The 25,061-nt window shown below is 40.9% G+C and overlaps 1 protein-coding gene across 1 annotated transcript in view; it reads right to left on the bottom strand.

The window, feature by feature from the left end:
- The window catches only part of LOC132401340 (collagen alpha-1(IX) chain-like), a 110,666-nt gene that overhangs the window by 28,100 nt on the left and 57,505 nt on the right, over nucleotides 1-25,061 (bottom strand). The window contains exons 23-24 of the mRNA XM_059983469.1: nucleotides 13,306-13,359; nucleotides 11,762-11,833 (exon numbers count right to left, since the gene is read on the bottom strand). Coding sequence (XP_059839452.1) covers nucleotides 11,762-11,833; nucleotides 13,306-13,359 — 126 coding nt within the window. The remainder of the gene's footprint in view (nucleotides 1-11,761; nucleotides 11,834-13,305; nucleotides 13,360-25,061) is intronic.

Genomic DNA, 25,061 nt, shown 5'->3' on the forward strand with positions numbered 1-25,061 from the left:
CACTCACAATCCTCTGTGTAAAAAAACTTACAACTGATGTCTCCCCTAAACTTCCCTCCCTTAATTTTGTACATATGCCCTCTGGTGTTTGCTATTGGTGCCCTGGGAAACGGGTATTGACTATCCACCCTATCTATGCCTCTCATAATCTTGTAGACCTCTATCAAGTCCCCTCTCATTCTTCTACACTCCAAAGAGAAAAGTCCCAGCTCTGCTAACCTTGCTTCATATGACTTGTTCTCCAATCCAGGCAACATCTTGGTAAATCTCCTCTGCACCCTCTCGATAACTTCCACATCCTTCCTATAATGAGGTGACCAGAATTGAACACAATACTCTAAGTGCAGTCTCACCACAGATTTGTAGAGTTGCAACATGACCTCTCTATTCTTGAATACAATCCCCCTGTTAATGCCTAGCATCCCATAGGCCTTCTTAACTACCCTACCAACCTGTGCAGTGACCTTGAGGGATGATTGGATTTGAACCCCAAGGTCCCTTTGTTCATCCACACTCTTAAGTAACTGACCATTAATCCTATACTCAGTCTTCTGGTTTGTCCTTCCAAAATGCATCACCTCACACTTGTCTGGATTGAACTCCATCTGCCATTTTTCTGCCCAACTCTGCAGCCTGTCTGTATCCTCTTGTAACCTTCGACCACCTACAGCTCCATCCACAACTCCTCCAATCTTCATGTCATCCGCAAACTTATTCACCCATCCTTCCGCCTCTACATCCAGGTCATTTATAAAAATCACAAATAGCAGGGGTCCCAGGACAGATCCCTGAGGCACTCCACTAGTCACCGACCTCCAGGCAGAATACTTTCCTTCCACATTTCTTCCTTTAAGCCAGTTTTTTATCCAAACAGTCAAGGTTCCACTGATCCCATGCCTCATGACTTTCTGGATGAGTCTCTCATGAGGGACCTTGTCAAATGCTTTGCTAAAGTCCATGTAGACTACATCCACTGTCCTACCCTCATCAATTTCTTTTGTTACCTCTTCAAAAAACTGAATCAGGCTCGTGAGGCACGAACTTCACTTCACAAAGACGTGCAGGCTGCCCCCAGAACATCCTTGGATTGTGCTGGTTGTTGACAAAAATTATCTATTTCACTGTATGCTTTGAATTTTTGATATACATGTGACAAATAAAACTAATCTTTTGATCTTTAATCTTAATTATTTCGGGACAAAACCGTGGGCCATAGGTCCTGCTCCTGTGTTGTATTGTCCTATATTCTATAGGATGATGGAATCATTGTCAAAATTTGAGATTCATATGTAGATATTTCAATATTCATATTTGATTGCACACAATGTAGTTACTGTGCCCTATGCATCTAATACTAGAAGTCCTTTTGCTTACTCTTCAAGAACAATAGGAGGAGGAGTAAAAACAAGTCACATTGAACTCAAGAGAACATCAGCTCACAGCAGGTGTCACCCCCAGTTTCACTGAAAATATCAACCTGGCACAGAGAGCATTAAAACTATAGTAGGTTAATAGAGCACACTGAACATTTTGGTCGTGACAGACTGGCAGATTTTCTGGACTATTGAATGTTATTACGCAACAGAGTTTCAATTCACTTTTTTCAGATGCTACATATTATTATAATGAACTTTAAAATGGACATGGTAAACTTAAGACAAGGCCCTGTTGAGTTTCAATGAATCATGGCAAAATTACCAAGTCAAGTTTCAAGAGAACAGGGGAAATAGAGCTGTAGTGAATTTCAAGAGGGCGTGAGAAACAGGGCCCCGAGTGAGTTTCAAGGGAATGGAGGATGTGTGACTGTGGCAACTTCCCAGAGCCCTTGTGAATTTCAAAATAGTATGGGGAATAGGCCACAGTGAATTTAAAGGGAGTTTTGGTAAGAGGTCGCTGTGAGTTTAAAGGGAAGCAAATAGGATCAGGAAAAGTTAAGGGAATGCTTAAACAAGGTTGATGTGTTCAAAGAGAGTGCAGGAACATAATGTAAATCCAAAGCATTTGTTTCCTTATTATCTTCACCTGCATTTTCATTATGCCATAGCTCCAATTATTTGAAGTAAGCCTATCATATTTTCAAGAATCTAATTTGAAATCTATTTGGCCAAATCTACTAAATCTATTTATTCATCTATTTGGCCAAATAGATTTCATATAGGTTCTGTAGGCTTACTTCCTAACTGAAAAGTTGGGTAGAGATGGCATGAAGCAGTAAAGAAGTAGTGAACAGGAGTTGTTTTGTGTGGTAGGAGTTGCATGGAGAAAGGCAAATGGCAGGTTTCTGGGAAACTGAAAAATAAGTGGCTGATTAAGGAGTGTAATGGCTTATCATCCAGTGATGAAGGCAGTAGAATTTAAATGAAAGAAAGAAGGAAGAGTTTAAGGTTATGTTGTGTTGAATGTGGACCTGTTTCTGGTATCAATCTAATTAGACTAAGGTTTTGAAAAAAGAATTAAGAGATATTGTGAACACAAAACCTTTAACAGATGGGGCATTTAGTATTTTGTAAAGAAAGTAAGCAATGTAAGAAAGCTTTGCGGTTAAAAGCTGTGAGAGGAAGAAAACTAACACCAAGGGTTGATATTGAACAACGCTGGCTTTGGGGAACAACCTCTGGAGTGCCTCCAGATGTATCCATGAACCAAGTTGAAATAATTTAGTCAGGGGATAAGTTATGGACAGTAAACATTTAAATGAGTTTTGTGGTAAAGGTAGAACAGGTAGCTTATCTTGATTAAATTGGATGGAAAAAAATTGCTGGATATGGTTAATTTAGATTATATGAATTTTATGGCTCAAGTCAATGTGTTACCCCCTCTGAGATGTTTTCAATGCCAGAAGTTTGATCATGTAGAAATCCTATGCAAGGGTAAAAAGCGATTTGGTAAAGTGGAGGAGAACATAGCTCTGCTTATGCAGGGTGTCCTGTATACAATAAAGCTGAGGAAGTGCAGTGTGTTCGGGTGGAAATGGGCATATCACAGGCAGAGGCTCTGCAGAAAGTACAGAAAACAGTGTCATTGGGATCTATTAATATTCAGAACAGAGATTGTTTAGAGTGTGTAAAGTACATGATTGTATAACAAAGGATTCTATGATTGTTCATAAACTAAAGTTTGTCACTTTCATGGCAGATGTGATAAATTGAACAGCAGAAACTAAAAGTAAAACAGAAAATAAAAAATTATATTAAAAGCTGCAGAAAAACATCTATATATAAAAGACCTAACTCTAGAGATATTAATGATGTCTTACAAGGAGGTGTAAATAATGTTCAGACTTCAAAGTAGGGTTGTTAATGTTTTTTCTCACCTTACAATGGAATGCTAGAAACCTATTAGCTAATGGTCAAGAGTTTACAAATTTCTTGGAAGATTTATCAAATAAACCTGATGTTATACCATGCATAGGAAACCTGGTTAAAATTTTATCTAAGTTTTAAGATACAAAGTTATGTTGACATAAGACATAATTGGAAAAATGGGTAATGGAGGAGGAGTGGCTACCTTTGTCAAAAATGGGATAGAGTTTTGGAGAATGGGGTTGTTTATGATCAATTATGGTTGAAATATGGGGAAAGAATGGATAATAATTTTATAACCCTTGTGAAAGGTTACCTGATATATTGGAAAGTGTGGGTGGAAATGGGAAAAATAAGGTTACGTGGTGGGGGATTTTAATGCTCATAGTACTATGTGTGGTTGTAGTGACAGAAGTATGAATGGGATGGAGGTGGATGACTTTCTGGAAGAAGAGTGTTGGCTGTGTTTGAATGATGGTAGGAGTACAGGGATAAATCTATTTAACAACATTGTTTCTGCTACAGATACTACGATGGTATCTGAGGATATATCAAGGGTGTGTACCTGGGAAGTGTATAAGAGGGAAGTGATCATTTCCTCATTATCTGAAAAATGAATATAGATGTGCATCAGAGGAAAATTCTCATACTCCCAGATTGAATTTTAAAAAGGCAAAGTGGGATGTACTTGATGACTTATGGTCAAAGAACACTGAGGCTGTCTACAAGAAGGGTCAGAGCCGTCTCTACTTCCTGAGGAGACTGAGGTCCTTTAACATCTGCCGGACGACGCTGAGGATGTTCTACGAGTCTGGGGTGGCCAGTGCTATCATGCTTGCTGTTGTGTGCTGAGGCAGCAGGCTGAGGGTAGCAGACACCAAAAGAATCAACAAACCCATTCGTATGGCCAGTGTTGTTGTGGGGGTGGAACTGGACTCTCTCGACGGTGGTGTCTGAGAAGAGAATGCTGTCCAAGTTGCATGCCATCTTGGACAACGACTCCCATCCACTCCATAATGTACTGGTTAGGCACAGGAGTACATTCAGCCAGAGACTCATTCCACCGAGATGCAACACTGAGCATCATAGGAAATCATTCCTACCTGTGGCCATCAAACTTTACAACTCCTCCCTAGGAGTGTCAGACACCCTGAGCCAATAGGCTGTTCCTGGGCTTATTTCCACTGGGCATGATCAATTTATTATTATTTAATTATTTATGGTTTTATATTGCTATATTTCTTCACTATTCTTGGTTGGTGCGGCTGTAACAAAACCCAATTTCCCTCAGGATCAATAAAGTATGTCTGTCTGTCTGTCTGAAAGAAAATTTCCTGATCATTTGGTTTTGAAGGATATCAAGTTGAGTAATAAAACCTTGTGTTCTGTACTCAGTGCAATAGCTAAGGAATCAATTCCCAGATCATTGGGAGATAATAAAAGGAAAATTGTTCACTGATAGATGGATGAATGTAAAAGAGCTGTAAAGGAGTGGAATAAAGCTTTTAGGAACTTAGGCTACATCCATACTACACTGGATAATTTTGAAAACACAGGTTTCGCGTAAAAATGATAGACGTCCACACTCTGTATTTTAAAAAATATCTCCATCCACATTGAAACGGAGATTTTGGCGAATCTCCTCCTGCTGTGCATGTGCAGGATACATCTACCGAAAACAAGCAACATGTTTGGTGTCGAATCTCACCGTGAAAAACTTAGTGCACGTTTGTTCAGTTACAGACTAGAAAAATTTAAACGACGGACAGCTGTTAAGTCTTGTGCAGGAGGACTTAAAAGTAATTAAAAAAACAAATACTGGAGTGTATGGAAGCAACCGACAGGGAGTTCACGGATAGATTGACCCGACTGACGATGGACAGATTGACCTGGCTAACGACGAATACTGAAAAACTGACTAACTCTGTTGCATTAATAAAGCACCTTGTTAAATGTGTAAAATATGTCTGCATCAGTATTATCTTGTATTTCCATACAATGTTACATAAGGCTGTTACACATCAATTGTCAGAAGTACTTGCATAAATAGGTAAACCACCTTCATACAAGCAAGGACAGAAAACAGGGCCAAGTGAGCATACTTATTTATTCAGTAAGTTATGAGTCAAAGTATTTGGTGAGTACATTTCTAACTCTTCTGGCTTCATTCTCGTTGCTGTCTGTTCTGAAATTGTTAGGTTGCGTTCAGGAAATGGCGCGCTGCCGTCTGACAGCGTTTTCAGATTTCTCCGGTTACCCCGTCCACACTGATCTGCCCAAGCAGAGTTTTCAAAAACACACACCCTGAACAGCGTTTCTGAAAAGCTCCGGTTTTGGGGGATGAAAACGCCGTTTTAGTGTGGACGGAGGGTAAAAACGAAGAGAAAAAGCTTCGGTTACAGATTTATCCGGAGTAGTGTGGACGTAGCCTTAGGCAGCGTTATTCCTATTCGTCTTTCATACAATATAAAAGAGCTTAAGCTATAGTTAGAAAAGTAGTGAGAAGGACAAAAAGATGTATTGGAGAATGTATGGTGAAAGCATTGGGAAAAAGATCCAGGTAGAGGAAGTTTAGAATATGATACAGAAAGCAGGTGGAGTTAGAGTATTTATTACATTACCGGTTTTGTATGGTGGGGAGAAAGTTGTAGTTAATCTGAAAAAACAGAGTTATTAGCAAAAGCATTTATCAGTGTACAGAGTTCAGCCAATTTAAGTAAAGAAGAGAAGTCTGATAGAGAAACAGTTTTGGCCAGGAAACCTCCAGTTGCTGAGAAAAAGAAAGAGTGTTATAGCTCCTGCTTGGATGTCAAATTTACATTCTCTGAACTTAAAGGGGTTATTAATGATGCTGGTCAGACATCACCCAAGAACGATGATACTTGTTATAGTATGCTTACATGGTTATCGGATTTGAAACTTATGTTGGTTTTGAAATTCTTTAATACAATATGGGTTGAAGGGCGACATCCAGCTTCCTGGAAATTTGCAGTTGTTTTCCCTCAATTGAAATCTGATAAGGATCAATCAGATATCAATCCAGCCATAAATGTATTTTGCTAATTTCACATGTATGTAAGGTAATGGAACAAATGGCGATAGCAAGGCGTTCTTATTTTGTGAAAAGTAGTGGAAAATTAACTGTGTACCAGTCTGGATTTCATAAAGGGAGAATGATTATGTACTTGGTATTAAGCTTGGAATATGATAAGGATTAAGGAGCCAGTGCAGAGTACGCCTGTGGCCATCCTCCTCAACAACAGATATATCACTTTAAAAACTGTCAGGATGGGTGGGGGGGGGGGTGTGGGAGGGGGGCAAGACCAAACAGAGGAAAGTCACAGTGGTCAGGTATCTGGCCTTAGAAGAGAAAGGCTGGAGAAGAGGCACACTGTGGTGTGTTAGTTGGGAACTGACAGGAGGTTCCATGGGCAAAAATGAGACTCCCAGTTGGTATTTTGCATCCCAGGTGCCAGCGTACGGGATATCTCACACTGAGTTCTCAGCATTCTTATGTGGGAGGGCAAACAGCCAGAAGTCATGGTCCACATAGGTGCCAATGACATAGGGAGGATGAGTAACAAGGTTCTGCATATAGAGTTCAGGGAGTTAGGTGCTAAGTTAAAGGGCAGGACCTCCAGGGTTACGATATCAGAATTGCTACCCATGCCATGTGCTGGTGAGGCCAGAAATAGGAAGATTATACAGTTTATAATGTGGCTAAGGAGTTGGTGTAGGATGGAAGGCAGAAGATGTTTAAGTCATTGGGCTCTCTTTGAGGACAGGTGGGACCTGTACAGAAGGGACAGCTTGCACCTGAACTGGAGGGAGACTAATATCCTAAGGTTTGTTGATGCAGCATGGTGAGGTTTAAACTAGAGTTGTGTGGGATGGGAACCAGAGTGCCAGAACATTTAATGGAGAAGTTGTGGAGGCAAATGTTGGTAAGACCTCCAACAAAGTTAAGAATTAAAAGGTTGAGCATGATGCGACTGATGCCCTGAGCTGCATATATTTCAATGCAAGGACTATCATAGGAAAGGTGGATTATAGTGCTGAACCTGAGGTAGCTAGTTTACAAACAGAGGTAATGTGTAGTGAGGAGTGGCTGTTGATGGGCAAAATTACAGTCTTCAGAATGAGCTGCAACGTAAAAGGTAGACAAAATCAAAAAGGACTGAAGGTGTTGTATTTGAATGCGTGCAATACACAGAATAAGGCAGATTAACTTGTAGCACAGTTGCAGACTGGCAGAGGGGGCGGCATTGCTGTGTTGGTAAACAGTGCAATGAAATCATTAGAAAGAGGTGACATAAGGCCAGAAGGTGTAGAATCATCATGGATAGAGCTAAGGAACTGCAAGGGTGAAAAGATCCTAATGGGAGTTGTAAACACACCCCAAAACAGTGGTAAGGATGTGGTCTACAAATCAGAATGGGAGATAGACAATGTATGCTAGAAGGTCAATGTTACAATAGTTTTAGAGGACTTCAATATGAAGGTAGATTGGGAAAATCAGGTTGATGCTGGATTTCAAGAGGAGGAATCCCTAGAGTGCCTACAAGATGGCTTTTCAGAGCAGCTCAGTGTTGAGCCCACTAAAGGATCAGCTATTCTGGATTGGGTGTTGTGCAATAAAATAGAATTGATCGGGGAGCTGAAGGTAAAACAATGCTCAAGGGAAAGTGATCATTAAATGATCAATTTCACCCTGAAAGCTGAGAAGGAGAAGCCAAAGAAGCTGCCTCTATCAGTATTACAGTGGAGTAAAGGGAATTACAGAGACATGAGAGGAGCTGGCCAGAATTGAGCGGAAAAGAACACTGGCAGGGATGATGGCAGAGCAGCAATGGCTAGAATTTTTGGAAGCAATTCAGAAGGCACGGGATATATACATCACATATAGAGGCCACACTTAGCATTGTTTCTTCAAGGGAAAATCTTGCCTGAAGAATTTGTTGAAATTCTTTGAAGAATTGTCAAGTAGGATAGACAAAGCAGAATTGGTTGATGTTGTGTACTTGGATTTTCAGAAGGCCCTTGACGAGGTGCCACAGATGAGGCTACTTAACAAGCAACGAGCCCATGGAGTTACAGTAAAGATTCTAGCATGGATAAAGCAGTGGCTGATTGGCAGGAGGCAAAGAGTGGGAATAAAGGGAACCTTTTTCTGGTTAGCTATTGGTGATTAGTGATGTTCCACAGGGGTCCGTGTTGGGATCGATTCTTTCTACATTATGTGTCAATGATTTGGATGATAGAATTGATGGCTTTGTTGCAAAGTTTGCTGACAAAATGAAGACAGGTGCTGAGGCAGGTAGTTTTGAGGAAATAGAAAGGCTACAGAAGGACTTAGATTAGGAGAATGGGCAAAGAAATGGCAGATGGAATACAGCGTTGAGAAGTGTATGGTCATGCGCTTTGGTCAAAGAAATGAAAAGGTTGGCTATTTTCTAAATGGAGAGAAAATGCAAAAGAATGAAGTACAAAGGGACTTGGTAGTTCTTGTGCAGGATTCCCTAAAGGTTAATTTGCAAGATATGTCTATGCTGAGGAAGGTAAATGCATTCATTTCTAGAATAGAATATAAAAACAAAGGTGTAATATTGAGACTTTATAAAGCAATGGGGAGGCCTCACTTGGAGTATTGTGAGCAGTTTTGGGCCCCTTATCTTAGAAAGGATGTGCTGAAACTGGAGAGCATTCAATGGAGGTTCATGAAAATTATTCCAGAATTGAATGGCTTGTCATATGAAGAGTATTTGATGGCTCTTGATCTGTATTCACTAGAATTTGGAAGAATGAGGGGTGACCTTATTGGAATTTATCTAATGGTGACAGGCCTTGATAGAGTGATGTGGAGAGGATGTTTCCTTTGGTGGGATAGTCTAAGACCAGGAGGACACAGCCTCAGAATAGAGGGGTGTCCTTTTAGAATGGAGATTAGGAGAAATTTCTTTAGCCACAGAGTGGTGAATCTGTGGAATTCTTTGCCACAAGCAGCTGTAGAGGCCAAGTCTTTATGTATATTTAAGGGAGAGGCTGATAGATTCTTGACTGGTCAGGGCATAAAGGGACCTAGGAAGAAGGGCAGAGATCAGGGCTGAGAGGAAAATTGGATCAGCCTTAATGAAATGGTGGAGCAGACTCGATGGGCCAAATGGCCTAATTCTGTTCCTATATCTTATGGTCTTAATTCCCTGGAATGGAGGAGAATGAGAGGTGCCCTCATAAAAGTTGAGAATAGAAGACCACAGATTGAAATTGTTATTGGCAGTTCTGCATGATAATTTACTAACAAAAAAGCATTATTAGCTACGTGTTTAAAAATCAATGACCATATTTTACTTGTTTAACATTAGTTGGGTGTAGTGTTACTATACATAATTCTTTAGGTGTACTAAAACATAAACTAACCGGACATCTGACTTGGCAGTTTAAATGAGAAATTTTGGTCAATCTCAGATATCAATTTTCCTCCATTTGGATCTCTTCTTTAATTCAAAATATAGGGAATGTGAGCAATTAGTACAGGAAATTCTCTCCCCTCAGGAAAAACTGGGACATATTTTAGTAAAAATACATATGTAAGCAGCTAAAGCCATTTAAAATAAGGACAACAGCAATTTGCCTTTAAAAACTGAGCATAAAGAAACTAAGGTATTTTGATTGATTATTATGTGATAAGAATTATGCATGGAATCTAACAGAGTTTTGGACACTCCACCAGTAAGGCAGTAATGAATGCAAGGGGGAGCATGGTATAATTTTATCATAATCAAATGGGGGTTACCAACCAACGTTGTTCAGAGATACTTAAAGAGATTATTTTCAATAGAACATAAGAACAGAATAATTTGTCCAATATAAAACACAGTATTGTACAGAACAGAATAGGCGGTGTTGCCAACAATGTCCGTGCCAACCACAGTGCCTAATACTCTTAATAAAGAAAAAGGAACTGATAAAATATTATTAAAGGTCTGACTAGATACCTGTGGAAATAATCAGTTTAAACTTGAGAATAAGCTATAAAGTTAGAAGAGCTTTTCATTCTGATATTGGTTAGCATGGAGCATTCAGCCTCAGAGTATGGAGGCACAGAAAATTGCACCTTTTCAAGCAACAGAAGATAAACAATTGGAACAGATAAAGATACAGGGCTAAGGCAAAAATGAAAAGAATGTGGGATTAGTTGTTCTGGCAAAGAGCCAACAGGCTGAAAAAGCAAACACGAGGAAATCTGCAGATGCTGGAAATTCAAAAACACAGCAGGCTGGGCAGCATCTATAAGGAGAAGCACTGTCGACGTTTCAGGCCGAGACCCTTCGTCAGGACTAACTGAAAGGAAAGATAGTAAGAGATTTGAAAGTATTGGAGGGAGGGGGGAATGCAAAATGATAGGAGAAGACCGCAGGAGGTGGGATGAAGCTAAGAGCTGGAAAGGTGATTGGCGAAAGTGATACAGAGCTGGAGAAGGGAAAGGATCATGGGACAGAAGGCCTTGGAAGAAAGGTGGGTGGGGGGAAGCACTAGAGGGAGATGGAGAACAGGCAAACAACTAAATATGTCAGGGAGGGGGTAAGAAGGGGAGGAGGGGCATTAACGTAAGTTAGAGAAGTCAATGTTCATGCCCTCAGGTTGCAGGCTACCCAGCCGGTATATGAGGTGTTGTTCCTCCTCCCCTTCTTACCCCCTCCCCCCACTACTTTCAAATCTCTTACTATCTTTCCTTTCAGTTAGTCCTGATGAAGGGTCTCGGCCTGAAACGTCGACAGTGCTTCTCCTTATAGATGCTGCCTGGCCTGCTGTGTTCCACCAGCATTTTGTGTGTGTAGGCTGAATAAGCCCCCTTTTTGCTTCAGATGTCCACAGTTTAAATTGTGACATGAAGCTTGCGATGAAAAATATAAGAATCCTTACTGCGTGCGCTATTTGCTCGCTGATTTGATATACAAGTGATTTCATTTTTAAGTATCTATTTGTTCAACTTTGTAGTTTATGAGGAAAAATCAGAAATTTTTCACTTCTGACCAACAAAACAAAAAAGAATTTCAGCCCCATATTAGCTCTTTGAACATTGAACATTCATGCACAGGAACAGGCACCTTGGACCACCATACTAGTCTATCAAATCCCATCTCCCTGCTCACCATCCCTATCCCTCGATTGTTCATGTTCCTGTCTAAATGCCTCTTAATCTGCATTGCTTCACATTCACTTCACCAGATCTTAATTTTAAAACATAAAATCAATTACAAACATCTTTAAGCGAAGTATTCCCCACTGAAAATTTAGCATTGTATGATGAATAATATATTAAGCCAGCTTTTTCATCAGTGTCTCACCGTGTCCAGTTATGAATCACAATGGAAAAACAAAATGTACTGCATGGCGAGCAGCAGCTTCTGTTTTTTATACTTGTCACGCAACTCTGGTACAAAAAAAATCTTTCTTACCCTGTTACCTTTAGCACCACGTAGACCAGCAGGACCTGGAAGACCAGGATAACCAATATCACCAACGGCGCCCTATAACATTAAAGGTGAGGAAAAGATGCCATGAAGTAAAATATTTGAACTGCACATACCACCTAACATTCACAATAAGGGATATCTTGAATGCAGACCTTAATAATTCTCATTCATTCCTATTTAGTTTGCTTCAAATTAACAAAACTGTACTGTAACAATTCCATCCTGCCTTAAAGACTTGATTAAATTATCAATTATGAAATAATTTGAAATGTGTTTGAATAAACTTCAGGAATATTCTGCAGAAAAGCAATCTTTCTGACTCCTGTCTTCTTTAGTCCACGTTAACATGACAAATTTGTTTTTGTGGTTTGAATTCCTCGGAACAGTGAACTCATTCAGCTCATTCTCCCGTATTGCCAGTCTATGTTCCTGTGTAAACAGTGTTTCTGAGGATTAAATAGAGGCATTGATGGGACACCCTTTACTTCCAGGAGCAGCATGTAGTATATATCTTCCTTTCTTTTAAGACAGTGGGTTCAAAGTTCCATGAAATTGGCAGTTTAGATTAACAGAAAAGCAATTCTTCCTTTATAGGCATGGCCTCTGCATTGACATCTATGTGCAATGTCACCGAATGCATTCTAAGCCAGAGGTGCAAATTCAAACACAGCAGACAGTGCCCCTGGGATGCCTTTCATATTACGTGCCTTCAGATGGCAGATCAAATTTATAAACTACTGGGCAATGAACTGGAAATATCCAACTTGTTTTAAATGTCAGAAAAATAAATAAAAAAGATTTCAATAGTGCCTCTCTTGGGTCAAGAACAATTGATGAAGTGTATGTTTCAAGTGTAGCCATAGTTGTAAAGAGGGAAATATCACGGTCAACCTCTGTACATTAAGCTCCCTCAAAGAAAAATGTGAACATGCACACATTTGGCTGAATTCTCCTTTCAGGACAGTGTCACGAATTTGTGTTAATAAAGGACAGGTATAAACCTGATGTGTATTATCCTAAACCTTGTACCTCTCGAATACGGTGCTCCAGCATTTCACTCCTGAAGCTACAAGTGAAGTTCCAATCATTTGTCGGTCAACACAACTCTATTGCACCTCCATGGAATATAACTATGAACTAAAGGTCTAAATCACATTTGCCCATACCTGGTATGAAACATTTGATTTCAATTATGTTCACTAACTTCAAATTTCCAATATTGTTCACAAATACCCCAAATGCACAATCAATAAAGGACTACAATAATTGATATTACACAATGTGTTAACTTTAACACGTCAATTTAGAACTCATTTTCCACTATCAGCGGCACATATCAGCTTATTTTAAATATATCAACATATTTTAATAATGCAGTGTTATAGAATTTGCATGCAAACTTCACAACATGTTTGTCATTACAGTTGCACAAAACAATATTAGATCATTTGATACAATTTAATGTCTAGGATCAAATTGTATATTGGTAAAATGTGCACCCTAGGATGCTGAAAAAAGGTACTTACTCGTGGGCCTGGTGGACCAGGTGGACCAATAGAACCAGCTTCACCTCTACCACCCTTTATAAATCAAAAACAAAAAAAAAACAGATAGTAAATTAATTGTAGCAAGGCGGAAAGATCATTTGTCTATAGCATTCTGAATTATGTTGACCCTCTTAGGTCACTTTACTTTCACTATCAGTTTACTTTGTGAAGACCCAGGCTAAAATATATTCAGTTCATGAAAGGAAATGGCTGGAAACACTCAGTAGGTCAGATGTCATTTGTGGAAAGAGAAACAGAGTTAATATTTTAAGTCAAAGATCCTCCATCTTCAACTGAAACATTATTACTATTTCTCTTTCCTCCAATGCTGCATTATCTACTGAATTTTTACTTCAGATTTCCAGCATCTGTCATTCTTTTTTGATTTTCAAAATATAATCAATGCATTTTCAGTAACCTCCATGTACAGAATGTGTGAAAGACTATTTCCTAATTCCCATGAAGAGCCATAGATTCCATAGTATGCTGATTATAAGGATATCTCATTAACCTTCAGGAGCCCTGGAAATTCTTTCATTTACTTGCTCAACAATACAATGAAGTACCCCTGCTGTTTTTCCCAGTGCTTCAAACTAAAAGTATAGGAGAAGTTCATTGTGTTTAATTTCTTGGAGTACCAGCTAGTGAATCTGTCTTTGCACTTTGTTTCGAAAACAATATACATGATCCTTTTATCTTTATAATAAACTCATTTGCGTATGTGTTCTTATTGGTGCATCTGATCCATTTTAGTCAATAAAATTGGGATAACTATTGTTTAGAAATATAGAAACATAGAAAATCTACAGCACAATACAGGCCCTTTGGCCCACAAAGTTGGCTGAACATGTCCCTACCTTAGAAATTACTAGGCTTACCCATAGCCCTCTATTTTTCTAAGCTCTATGTACCTATCCAAAAGTCTCTTAAAAGACCCTATCGTATCCGCCTCCACCACTGTTGCCAGCAGCCCATTCCATGCACTCACCACTCTGAGTAAAAAACTTACCCCTGACATCTTCTCTGTACCTACTCCCCAGCATGTTAAACCTGTGTCATCTTGTAGCAACCATTTCAGCCCTGGAATAAAGCCTCTGACTATCCACATGATCAATGCCTCTCATCATCTTATACATCTCTATCAGGTCACCTCTCATCCTCTGTTACTCCAAGGAGAAAAGGCAGAGTTCACTCAACCTATTCTCATAAGGCTTGCTCCCCAATCCAAACAACATCCTTGTAAATCTTCTCTGCACCCTTTCTATGGCTCCCACATCCTTCCTGTAGTGAGGCGACCTGAACTGAGCACAGTACTCCAAGTGGGGTCTGACCAGGGTCCTATATACCTGCAACATTACCTCTCGGCTCCTAAGTTCAATTCCACGATTGATGAAGGCCAATACACCATACGCCGTCTTAACCACAGAGTCAACCTGAGCAGCTGACTCGGTCCCCAAGTTCCCTTTGATCCTCCACACTGCCAAAAGTCTTATCATTAATACTATATTCTGCCATCATATTTGACCTACCAAAATGAACAACTTCACACTTATTTGGGTTGAACTCCATTTGCCACTTCTCAGCCCAGTTTTGCATCCTATCAAATGTTTCCATGGGTTCATTGGCATACACCTGAATCAGGAGAAGGTTCAATATTTGAACTTCCATATGAAAAGGAGATGCTGTAAAGTTATCGAAGATAATTTCTGGAAGGTTCTTCTGGTCAAGTTGGCACCTGCATACAACACTCTTTCGGTCGCCCTCTTCCGGATGGATCATGAAACCATATATTTCACTTCTTTTATGTCTTCATGTTTGTCTTTTGTCTTGAACGTGATTCTGGAAATGATTTGCGATTTGGAGTTGTTTAGCTGTTTCAGCATTCTGCAGTCTCCAAGAGACAGAGGCAGCATGCGCGAACCTTGTGCTGAGAAGACTGCAGGAAGGGACGCAAGCCGATGTTCAACTCCATTTTGTCAATTAAAGCTTCCATTGTTAGCTGACTAAAGCAACGAGGGAGATTGAAACATTGAGGCAAATGCAGAAGGTGAGTACTGGCTGCCTGCCTTTTGATCTCTGGTGGGATCACTTGGCTACTGGAGAGGGAAAGCCCTGCCACTTTGCCTGGAGAGTGTTACCCAGGCTTTCTGCATTTTGAATATTTTTTCAGTCTTACAGTTTTTCTATATTCTGTGTTTTTTTGCCCAATCTTTCTCATTTTTTGTGTGTGAATTTCAGAGTTGTATGCTTGGATAATAAATGAACTTTTGTGCCTTTGAAGATAGTGTCAGGTTCTGATGAGGTTAGGTCTTGCTGATTTAACATGAATAAATTGTTTTCTTCATCTGTAATATTTTATATTTGACTATAGATTAAAAAGTCAAGTAAAATCAAGTCAAGTCACTTTTATTGTCATTTTGACCATAACTGCTGGTACAGTACATAGTGAAAATGAGACAACGTTTTTCAGGACCATGGTGTTACATGACAGAGTACAAAAATTAGACTGAACTACATAAAAAAAAACAGAGAAAACTACAATAGACTAAGACTAGAAAAGTCTTAATGCTTAATGATTTTTTACAATTTCTGTGTAGGAAATACTGTCTGCCCTAAAACTTTTCAAGATCCAGAACTCAGCCAAAAAATGAAATAACCCCAATGCTTCCAGCACTGTTCTTCCCACTGAAATTTTTTAGCAGGACAGGGAGAAAGAGATCAGAGGTGGAAGAAATCAGGAAAAACGGAGAGATCAGGTTTTGTGCTTTGGGATATCACAAGGTCAGAGCTTAGTGTAGCATCAATGGAGAGGGTCTTTGAAAGGGGATCCATAGAAAGACCACTCCTTTGAAATGGCCTGTAACATATTTCACACTAGAAAAAATCAACTTTCAATTGTGTAGTGCTAAAACATGTTATATGATTGATCTCTGGCCAATTATTATGAAAGAGCTCTGGGATGTCAAAGAATTCAAAGCATTTGCACAGTTCATTACAATCGCCTTTATCATACAGGGTAAAGGAAGCTTTCAAATACAGTCATTTTAACCTGGATGTTAGTATTCATGGGGTATAAGTTATGGATAGTGATATGTGCTGCAAATATGATGCCTGTTTAAAAGAGCGGATGGGATTCTTGTCTCTCAACCAAAAAAAGCAATGCTCAAAGTCCCACAGATGTCCAAGAATCTTTTGAGTTGATGAAATAAACAAAACACTACTGGAGATGTTTAAACTACTGCATACAAGTTTCTCTAAGTTCCATTTGGTGTTCCTTCATGAAATCCAACCAACATGATGCTTATCCACTAATCTCCCTGCTTTCAGTTTAATTGGATGATCAACTAAATAACCAGTCCTGTCACTCAATATTTCTTCTTTAGTTGAAAAGGTCTGTGGCAATAGTATGAGCATCAAGTTTACTCACTATTAACCATAAGTCTCCAACAAAAAACCTCTTTGTAAACTCATACTGAGCAGAAGCTGCATGTTGTTGTGGAAACATCTACTATTTTTGTTAAATGACATCTCTGGTAATTATTTTAATGGATCATACAGAAAGCTAATCCTTGACTTTAAGCCACTGAGAGGATTACAAACAAAGTTTGATGAATTATTTGGCCTCTCTGCAGGCTCACTTCTGGGAAACTGAAATTTCAGTCTCCAACCAATTTCTGAACTTCTTGGAATGAAACAGCACCCTATACCTCTTGTGACTGAGCAAGTTCTGTCAAAAGAGTTACCGATTAACCTAAGCTCTGCACCAAAAACCTAACAGAGTTTTCACTCTTTATTCAATATGGTTTTGAAAGATACCACTGAATCCCTTTCCACCATCTGCTCGAAGTCCTCCGGATACATCCGCAGACAAGGGCAGTGCCGCTGTGGTCTGATGGACTTTTTCTTGACCTTAGGAGGGTCAAGAAAAAGCTCTGACACCTCCTCTTCCTTTATAAAGAAGCACTTCCTTAGGTGTTCGCAAAGATTCAACGTCATCTAAAACTTTGACGAACTTCTAGATGAATGTGGGAGAGTATACTGACTGGTTACATCTCGGCCTGGTATGGAAATACCAATGCTCTTGAACAGAAAAGCCTGCAAGAAGCAGTGGACACAGCCCTGTCCATCACTGTAAACTTTGGAATCATTGGCTCCATAGAACTATGGAAGCTTAAAGATTAAACAATTAAAAACAAGATTAATAGTGTTAGACTACAGGAGAATCAATAGTTACAGGGATCATGCAGGAAAATGCAATTGAGATAAAAGACCAGATCAGCCATGATCTTATTGAAGATGGAGCAGTTTTGAGGGGCCTTATGGCCCACACCTGTTCCTATTTGCTATAGTATTTGCATCTACTCACAAATTAGAAACAAGAATAGGCCTCTTGGTCTTTCAAGCCTGCTCCACCATTTAATTATATTGTTTATATAATCTGTACATTACCTCAGTTCTACATTCCCATCTATGCTTAGTAACCTTTAACCTTTTTTAATTAAGAAAATATCCAATTCTGCCTTAAATATATTAAAATAGATTGAGTCCATTACCTCTTAGGAAGAAAGTTCTAAAGACTTACAACTCTCCATAACAAAAACTTTTGCCTCACCTCTATCTTGGATGAATGACCCATGGCACTTCTATTAAGAAACCTAATTCTAGATCATCTTTGCAACAGGATACTTCTCATCGAATCAAGACTCCTCAGGATCTTATAGGTTTCAGTCAAGTTCCTTTTCACTCTTTTAAACTCTGGCAGATTTCATACAAGCCTACCCTAGGCAAATATTCTTCACAAGATAACCAAACCTTTTCAAGCCAATGGTCTCTGAATTGTTTCCAATCAAGTTGCTAAAAATACAGGGGCTCTGTACAAGAAGGGACAGAGCTGACTGTACTTCCTGAGGAGGCTCTAGTCATTCAATGTCTGCAGTACTGTGCTGCAAATGTTCCACAGCTCAGTGGTGGCCAGTATTCTATTCTATGCTGTCATCTGCTGGGCAACCGGGTGAGAGCAGTTGATGCCATGAAGATCGTTAAGCTCAACAGGAAGGCTGGTTCTGTTCTGGGGGGCGGAACTGAACTCCATGGTGATTATGTCTGAGAGGAGGATGCTGCAGAAGCTACAGAGCCTTATGGACAATTCCTCTCATGTCCTCCATAACATACTGGGCAAACAGAGGAGCACCTTTAGTAACAGACTGATTCCACTGAGGTGCACCACTGAATGCGACAGGAGATTCTTTCTCCCTGTGGCTATAAGACTCTACAACTCCTCTTCCTTGGGTATATAAGTATATGGTTCCATTGCACATCTTAGTTTTGCGCAGTAACTTTTTAATGCACATTTTGTATTCTTTTTCATACCTTAATGCTTACCTTTTGTATTTTGAAGTATATATTTCTGACTGAGCAACCTTGTAACAATAATTTCCCTCAGGATAAATAAAGGTTTTGTCTTATCTTATCTCATCCTTCCTTAAATAAAAGGGCTAATATTGCAGACAGTATTTCAGGTCAATGTCTTATATGACTAAAGCATAATTTACGTCCTTTGCATCAGATTCTCTTTGCAATAATTAATAACATTCTGCTAGCTCTCCTAACTATTTGCTGCTCCTATGTGTCACTATAAATCATGCATTATGGATCAAATCCAGATCCTTCTAAATCTCAAAGTTCTGTAATCTCTCACCATTTAAACCATATATTTCTTTCTTTCATTAACCTGCCAAAATGGGCAGTTTTTCCACATTTTGCTCAATTTGTCATTTCTTTACCAACTCGTTTAACCAATCCATATAATTTTATAGGCTCTTTCTGTCCTTTTCACTATTTATCTGACACCTATAAGGGAGCCTAGCCTGCAGCATCATCAGTGAGGCACCCATGGAATGAGTATCTTATTTTTTTATTAGTTTTTTTATACATTTTACAGATTAAAAAACCCCAAATCACAATGAGGAACATTAATACAGTGCAAAATTAAGCATACAATGACAATATGATACAGAGAAAGAGAATTTTTAAAAAAGCACCTAAATTGGAGACAAGTAAACTTAGTGTCCTCCCCAAGCCCAAACAACACAAAAAAAACTCCAGACCAACCACAACACAATATAGAGAATATAAATCAGGACAATCAAACTCCCAGACTGTGAATACACTTAGCAACAGAGGATAGTAATGCCTACTACCAGAAAAAAAAGGAGCTGAAAGCAAAGAAAAAAGGAAAAAAAAGAAAGAAAGGGAAAAAACCCTAGTTAAGAGGAAGGTTATGAAAGTACTCGATAAAAGGTCCCCAGACCTTATGGAACTTTAGGTCCGAATTAAGAAGTGAATAATGATTTTTTTCGAGGTCCAAGCAGGCCATAATGTCGTTAAGCCATTGAGTATGAGTGGGCGGGGCAACATCTCTCCATCTAAGGAGGATCAAGCGTCTAGCCAGGAGAGAGGCAAAGGATAATATTCGGCATTTGGTCGGACTCAGATGTAAATCTGTCTCGCCCCAGAAACTGAACAAAGCAATTAAGAGGTTTGGTTCTAGGTGCTGATTCAGAATATACGATAACGTAGTGAAGACATCTTTCCAAAATTTCTCCAAGCTAGGACAGAATCAGTACATATGAATGAGAGAGGCCTTGCCCCTCTTGCATTTATCACAGAGCGGACTAATGTCAGGGTAGAATCAAGATAGTTTAGATTTAGATATATGGGCTCTATGAACAATCTTAAACTGTAAAAGGCAATGGTGAGCACAAAGAGAGGTTGAGTTAACCGATTTGAGAATCGAGTCCCAGCTCTCATCAGATAAGGAGGTATTTAAATCATGCTCCCATGCCATTTTAATTTTATCTACACGGGCCCATTGTAAGGCTGCTAATTTATCTTGGATAATTGATATTAAACCTTTACCTAGTGGATTAATGGAAAGAAATAAGTCCATAGCATTTTTCGCAGGCATTTCAGGAAAGTTAGGAATTAAAGGAGCAATAAAGTGTCTAATTTGGGGATATCTAAAAAAATGAGCATTGGGCAAATTGAACTTAACAGAGAGCTGCTGAAAAGAAGCGAAGCGATTATCAATGAAGAGATCTTCAAAACATCTAATGCCCTTCCTATAGCAAACCTGGAATGCTGAATCGTACGTGGTAGGTAAAAACAGGTGATTATGTACGACAGGGCTGGAAACGGAAAAACCATGGAAACCATAGCATTTCCTAAAGGAATGAGTATCTTAGCACCCAAATTTTGGAAAAGGCCCATTCTGGGTTGTATGAAAGGTGCCTTAGAGGCTTGCAATCATACTTCCTGATGTTAGCAGAGTAGTGAAAGGAACAAACCAGCACAAAGTTTGTTTCTGTTGATATTGTTCCACAAAGGCAGGGTGTGGAACTTTCTACTTTCTCCCCTAATTTATGACAACAATGGACATTATATGAATAATGATGCCATATAGTTTACAAGTAACATGAAGAAAATGCAAGGTTTGAACTTAAAAGTTCATAGAAATGTTGAGTCCAATCTTCCAATGTAACTTATTCCAATTAAAATTGAAAATAGACACAATGGTGTTAAAAAAAAGAACAACTAGACTCTACACAACAACACACACTAATTGCTGGAGGAGCTCAGCCCGTCAGGCAGCATCCATGGAAGTAAACAATAGTCAACACTTCGGGCGAAAACCCTTCATCAGGACTGGATAGCAACAGGGAAGATGTCAGCACAAGAAGGTAGGGGAGGGCAGGGTGAAAAAACTATAATATGATTGGTGAAGCCAGGTGGCAGGGGAAGAGGGGAATGAAGGAGGTGATAGGTGAAAAAGGTTAAGGCTGAAGGAAGAAGTTATTTGGTAGGAGAGGAGAGTGAACAATGGAAGAAAGGGAAGGAGGTGGGGCACCAAGGGAATGTAACGGGCAGCCAAGGAGAAGAGGTAAGGAGGCCAGAGTGGGGAATTAAAGAAGAGGAAAAAAAGATGAGTGGAAGTTACAGAAATCAATGTTTATACCATCAGTTTGAAGACTACCTGGATGGAATGTGAGATGTTGCTCCTCCAACATGAGAATGGTTCAAACAGGAAGCCATGGACTGATAGGTCAAAATGGGAAAGTTAATTGGAATTAAAATGGTTAACTGCCAGGAAATCCTGCTTGGCAGATGGAGCGGAAGTGCTCAACAAAGACTTCCACCCATCTACGTCTGGTCTCACCAATATAGCAGGGGCTGCATCGGGAGCAATAGGTACTATAGATTACTTCAACAGATTTGCAGGTTAAGAGTTGCCACACCTATTTGATGCCCTGAATGGAGGTGAGCGAGGAAGTGAATGGGCAGGTTTAGTACCTCTTCTGCTTGCAGGTAAAAGTGCCAGAAGAAAGATTAGTGGGGAGAGACGAATGGGCAAGGAAATTTACATAATTCACTTCTAGTCCAAAAAGTTTGCTTGCAGGTACTGCAAGTAAATGGTAAAGCACACAAAATGCAGGCTTTCTTTTCTGAAGGAATGAAGTAGAAATGTGGAAGGTGAAGGGGTTAGAAGTTAAGCTAACTCGTCTTAAGTTCTGTTAAAGCTGCGATTGTGGGTGGAGGTTTGATAAAATGGTGGGCGCAGCTCTCGTTTTAATGCAGACCAGCGCTGACGTAGTGGTGGTGGAGCAGGCCGAATCACAAGTCAAGTTTCCCGGAGCTGGGGGCAGAGATTTCAAAGGCAGGGTTCGGTCATTTCTGAGGAGTGTGGGGAAGGAGTGGTTGGATTTAAATGTCTAATTAGTCCCCATCCCCCAGGGGACAGTGAGAATTTTGAGTGTATCCATCCTTACTACACGGGCGAATAAATGGAAAAACACCCAGGCTCAAAGTCTCAACTACAGCAGATTCCGACTGTTCTCTAGTTTAACACCCACCCCTAAAGGGGAAGAGGAGTATGAGACTTGGGCAGAGCAGACCTCTAAGTTGTTATGACGTAAAGTGACAGAGATTGGTTGAGCGTTTGAGTGGGCAGGCTGCAGACATTGTGAGAGCAATTAAATTGCAGTATCCCCTAGCAACCATGAGCGATTACATGCAAGCACTGGAAAGCTCTTTTGGCCTGACAGGAAGCCCAATGGAGCTCATGGCAGGGTTTCAGAACATGTGTCAGGAGAAGGGGGAGAAGCTTTCTGCTTACATTTTTTGGCTGGAGAGGCAGCTAAATTGCTTGTGGCGCAGAGGGGTCATTCAGGCAGCTGAGTTGGATCAGTTAAGAGTGGACCAGATAGCCAAGGGTGCCCAGTCCCAGGACTTGATTGCTTGGGGTCTCCAACAGTCTCGTAAGATGCGCCTCCCCCCCCCCCCCCCCGCCTTTGGTTGACCTGATCAGAGAGGTATGAGAAGCGGTCAGAGGTACAGGAGGCCTCCGTCAGCAGGGTAGTGGTCCCCTGTGGTGAAGTGACCACAGATCGCCTACCCTGGAGAGCGCTAGAGGAGATTGTGGTAGAGTTGAGAACTGAGATGTCTTGGCTGTTATCCTCATATGGAGCTGATGGGTGGGGGGAGTAGATCCCCCAGGGGGCGAACAATGCAGAGGGCTACTGGCAGCAGGTGTCATGCGAGAAGGAGAGTGACCCCCCCGGGTAACAAAAGTAGGGAGAGTCATGGGGAAAATTTAAGGGGAGACCCAGTGAGGGAACAGCCTGGAGTCACAGCAATATACCAAGGAACCCCCGAAAGCAAAAGGCCCTATTCCTGAAGGCTTAGTGGGACCATGCTCCATCCAGTGTGTCGCTACAGATAGAGGAATTTATGCTAAAGCCATACTTGAAAGGGGGAAGTTGACCGCTGAGTAATTCAACTTTAGGGGACTCCCTGGTTCCTGCGGGTTGGAAGAGGAGGTTGGTACAGAAGATACTGAAGCTGGAAGGTGTCTTTTCCTCTGATGAGTTTGATGAGTGTTGTTTCAAGAGCACTCATCTCACTATCCAGGTGACCGAGGACACCCCTTATAGAGAGAAGTCGCGGAGACGGGCCCCTGCAGAGGTGGAAGATATTCAGCAGCATTTGTGTAAGTTGAAGGAAGCTGGGATCATCACCGAGTCCCGAAGCCCCTATGCCTAGTAGTGGCCCTAAAGAAGAATGGGAAGGTACGGATATGTATGGAGTATAGGACTCTGAACAGGCGCACTGTCCCTGACCAGTATATGGTCCCAAGGATCGAAGACGCGCTGGCCTGTCCGAGTGGTGCAAAGTGGTTCAGTGTGCTGGACTTGAGGAGTGGATATTACCAGATCCCCATGAGTGAGACTGACAAAGAGAAGACAGCCTTTATATGTCCCCTGGGATTGATCCAGTTCAAAAGGATTCCCCAGGACATATTGGGAGCCCTTGCAACCTTCCAGTGGGTCATAGTGAAGATGGTGGGGGATATGAACTTGCTTGAGGTATTGGTGTATCTGAATGATCTCATAGTGTTTGGATCCACCTTGGAAGGACAAGAAGCAAGGCGACTGAAGGTGCTAGGCTGCCTAAAAGCTGAAGAGTTAAAACTTTCCCTGGACAAGTACCAGTTCTACAAACCATCTGTTAGCTATGTTGGGCACATAATCTCAAAGCATGGAATAGCTACAGATCCAGTTAAGACAGAGGTGGTGACCATTTGGCCAAGACACCAGACTGTGAGTGCTCTGTGCTCATTCCTCGGGTTCTGTGGTTACTTTCGGAGGTGCATGAGGGCTATGTGAAAGTAAGTTACTCGTTGAATAAGCTTCTGTGCGGTTACCCTTCCTTGGGGAAGAAAGGGAGGGGGAGAAAAGGACAGGAGGGTGGAGAGTATCTTAGCCCATCAGAGCCCTTTGGACCGAGGTAGGATGCAAAATGTGAGTAGGCCTTTCAGTTGCTGAAGGAGCTGCTGACCCAGGTGCTGATGCTGGCTTGTGCAGACCCCCATTTGCCATATGTACTGCACACAGATGCCAGCCGGGAGTGTTTAGGGGGCATCCTGGATCAGGATCCGGGCATCGGGTTGAGGCCCATTGCGTTTGTCAGCCGGAGTCTATCACCCTCCAAGAAAAACTATCCACGCACAAGTTGGAATTTCTGGCGGTGGTAGATAAGCTGAGTGACTACCTCTATGGGGCCAAGTTTGAGGTGGGGACGGACAACAACCCCTAAATTATAGCCTGACCTCAGCGAAACTGGATGCCACAGGCCATCGGTGGTTGGCGGCGTTGTCTGCCTATGATTTCAGTCTGAAATACCAGCCAGGAAGCAGGAACATTGATGTTAATGCTTTGTTCAGATGGGCGCATGAGGGACTGGACAGGAACAAGCAGTGGGAGAGAGTTCCTGCCCCGGGGGTGAAGACCATGTGTCAGTTTGCCATTACTGTGAAGCCAGAGGGAAAGGAGGGGTAGGATTGAGCGGTGGATCAATTGGGGGCTTCTGATGATGCCATTCCCCAAGTTTACTGTAACCTGACTCCTCTGAAGACAAATCAGCTGCTAGAACTGGGTTCTGGGGAATTTGCAGCTGCTTAGCAAGATGACCCGAGTATCGGTACCATTTGGTCAGCGGTCGAAAAGGAAGACATGGCTCAGGTAGAGAAGACAAAACACACGGCGGTGCCACCATTACTGAGAGAATGGCCTCAGTTGGAGGTGCAGAACCAGATCTTATACCAGGTTCACATCAGCCCCAGACCGACCTCAGCATTCCCAGCTACTTCTGCCGGAGAAGTATCAGAAGTTTGCCTTGAA

The sequence above is a fragment of the Hypanus sabinus genome, chromosome 10 (assembly GCF_030144855.1).
Source record: "Hypanus sabinus isolate sHypSab1 chromosome 10, sHypSab1.hap1, whole genome shotgun sequence".
Lineage (NCBI taxonomy): Eukaryota > Metazoa > Chordata > Chondrichthyes > Myliobatiformes > Dasyatidae > Hypanus > Hypanus sabinus.